Source organism: Cyprinodon variegatus, unplaced genomic scaffold (genome assembly GCF_000732505.1).
Source record: "Cyprinodon variegatus isolate N-32 unplaced genomic scaffold, C_variegatus-1.0 Scaffold15, whole genome shotgun sequence".
Lineage (NCBI taxonomy): Eukaryota > Metazoa > Chordata > Actinopteri > Cyprinodontiformes > Cyprinodontidae > Cyprinodon > Cyprinodon variegatus.
Window position 1 is genome coordinate 426,453 of NW_015150468.1, and position 3,082 is coordinate 429,534.

Sequence of the window (3,082 nt, forward strand, 5' to 3'; positions counted from 1 at the left end):
CTTTTGTAGTGGGCTGTTCTGTTTAAAAAAAAAAAAAATTTATGCTTTTTCGTTGCGCTTTTAGCTCCAGGTTCTAATCTGAACGTGACGTATGTGGATGTTCCAGCAACCGTGCCACCTGAGGCATCCTATGAGGAAGACTGGGAAGTGTTTGACCCGTAAGTAACGCACTGCAAAGACAGAGAAAACCCTTTCCAGTCCATTACAATGTTTTTAGACAGCTGGTTTATTTATCTTTGACCGTGTTTCTATAACACTTAAGAAACTACAAAGCTGTTTTTTATTTATTTATTTTTTTATAATTTCTTGTTGACACTTATAGTTATAAAATATTTTCTGAGCGTACAGAGAGGTTTGCTGGGAATCTGCATTTGCCATGGTTTGGAATCTCAAACCTTTTACGCGCCTTAATGCTGCATCATTCTATGAGAAAAATACAAATATATTACAGTTTAAAAGGTTTAAAAGTTCCAGTATTTTATGATTTGACTAAATATGGGTGTTTCTCGTTTGGTTTTCTCTTTTGATTGGCAGGTATTTCTTTATCAAGCATGTCCCTCCTCTGACAGAAGAGCAGCTCACCAGGAAACCAGCCCTGCCGCTAAAGACTCGCAGCACGCCTGAATTCTCTCTGGTTCTGGACCTGGTTGGTTAATTATTCAACCTGTTGGATTTTATCAGGGAATAACAATCCATCGATTGTTAATCTCTTTACAAGGATGTCCCAGCCAAGCATGATGTGCAAATAAGCTTTTGCATTTACAAACACCAGATATTTCTTGAGCAGTCAGTAAAATCCTGAAGTATAAAACAGAGAAAATAAGACTTATGTTTATTTAAAAAAAAAAAAATGTGTGTTTTTTAAATATTAGAATTTTCTTAAAATGTCTTAAGATTATACTGCTCAAATAAAAAAGAAAAATAAAACTTTAAAATGTTAAGTTAAAGATGTTTGAACCGGGAAGTAACTGGATAAAATTAACTTTTTATGTTTTCTGAAAAGGATGAAACGTTGGTTCACTGCAGCTTAAATGAACTAGAGGATGCAGCACTTACCTTCCCTGTCCTCTTCCAAGATGTCATTTACCAGGTTGGTTCACTTTCGTTTCCATTCCCATATTATGCCACTAGAGGGAACCAAAGTCTCCAATAAAGCATAATCTGTCCTCTACAGGTGTATGTGCGCCTGAGGCCATTTTTCAGAGAGTTTCTGGAGCGTATGTCTCAAATATACGAGGTAGATAACCCCAGGATAGTCCTTTGGTACATTTTTATTTTGAATTTATCATTTTAGAAGAGTGACCCAGTATCATTCTGTTCTAGATCATCCTTTTTACGGCATCTAAAAAGGTGTATGCAGACAAACTACTCAACATTTTGGATCCTAAAAAGCAGCTTGTGAGGTATGAAGTTTGTTTTATTAAGGAGTTATCGCATGGCAGGCATTAGGACTAAAACCATTAATCAAGGTTTATGGCTTTTTCAAATAATCGTTTAATTTGTTAATCGATTAATCATTGAAGTATGCAGACCCTACCACATACCATTAGGTGAGAAGACAACTAATTAAGAGGTTAATAATGCTAAAATCGTGTTAAATAAATAAAAGGTATATAAAAATACTTGCATTTAAGATGGAAAAATAATCACCCCTTTGGGGATATATTTTTTCTTCATAAGGACTTCTCTAAGGCACCTTTTGCTTTTCTATTATTATTTGATCAATCGGATATCCTTTGATTAATTATTTAGGAAAAATAATTGTTGGTTGCTACCATTTTCTTTTAGACTATTTATGAAGCATTAGTTCAGATTCGCCAGGTTTGCATTTGGCTTCTGTTGCAGGTGTCAGTGTTTGTAAATTATTGATCTTGCTGACAGCAATACTGATTTTTTTTTTTTTCTTCTCTTCTTTATTTTATTTTTTTCCCCCTTTGGTAAATGTAGACACCGGTTATTTCGTGAGCATTGCGTCTGTGTCCAGGGAAACTATATTAAGGACCTCAACATCTTGGGCAGAGATCTGTCAAAGACCATCATCATTGACAATTCCCCACAGGCCTTTGCATATCAGGTAAAATGAAGACCGTAAATGCAGCACAAAGTAAAAATTATACAATTGTGAAGATAATGGTAATAGTGATGACATTGTAATAAATTTCTGTCATGAAGTCTTTTTGGCATCATTTGATGAAGAAGCCTGCATGGAAATAATGCCAAAAATAAAGTTCGTTTTTATTTTTTATCCTTCAAATATTTTGTTTTTTTTCCTTCTCCCAATTGAGGCGATATCAGTGACTCTCTCTACTCCTTTTCATGTCCATCTGATGTCAGATTCACCAAGTTGCTGGCATACTTGTTCAGGTCAGCTAGACATACACCAGTCCTTTCTCACAAGTTGTCTTTTGTCTCCACAGTTATCCAATGGGATTCCAATAGAGAGCTGGTTCATGGATAAGAATGACAACGAGCTGCTAAAACTGGTCCCTTTTCTGGAGAAGCTGGTTGAGATGGTAAGCAGGGCTGCTCTTTACTTGGATATGAATACAAGTCTCACAAATCAAAACATTGACTCTGTTATTTCCTATACAATGTCATATAAAAGGTACAGTTTAAAAGTTTACATATTTAGACACATCTTTCCTTTTTTTTTTTTTTATTTGTTGTGGTTTTCAGATGATAGAAAACCTGAAATCAAATTTCTCTGAAAATAATATTGGTAAAAACAAAAGAAAAAAAAGGTCAGTTTTTTTTTTTTTTAAACCTCCCAGGCGAAATTTATTTAGATTCAGGAGTGTTTTAGATCAACCACTGTTGTAGTCCGTGGTCTTGAACACGTTTTACCATTTCACTCACCATGACTTTCACTAATTAAAAAAGAAATTGTTGTCATACTAAACTTTCTGGACAATAAATTTAGGGTTTTATTATAAGTATCCCTTCCTCACTCAAACCAAATGCTAAAGTCAAATCCCTCCCTTCACTTCAGTTTAATCAGCCCCAAGGAGCCCAAAAGTAATGTAATAAACATGTACCGTATTTTCACGACTATAAGGCACACTTAAACGTCTTTTTTTCCCCT

At 34.8% G+C, this 3,082-nt stretch overlaps 1 protein-coding gene across 1 annotated transcript in view; it reads left to right on the forward strand.

Annotated features, from left to right (window-relative positions):
- ctdspl2 (CTD small phosphatase like 2) overlaps nucleotides 1-3,082 on the forward strand; it is an 11,549-nt gene that overhangs the window by 4,465 nt on the left and 4,002 nt on the right. Inside the window, 7 exon segments of the mRNA XM_015384885.1 lie at nucleotides 35-158; nucleotides 535-646; nucleotides 1,004-1,090; nucleotides 1,175-1,237; nucleotides 1,324-1,403; nucleotides 1,948-2,074; nucleotides 2,418-2,513. Of these exon segments, the coding sequence (XP_015240371.1) occupies nucleotides 35-158; nucleotides 535-646; nucleotides 1,004-1,090; nucleotides 1,175-1,237; nucleotides 1,324-1,403; nucleotides 1,948-2,074; nucleotides 2,418-2,513 (689 nt within the window).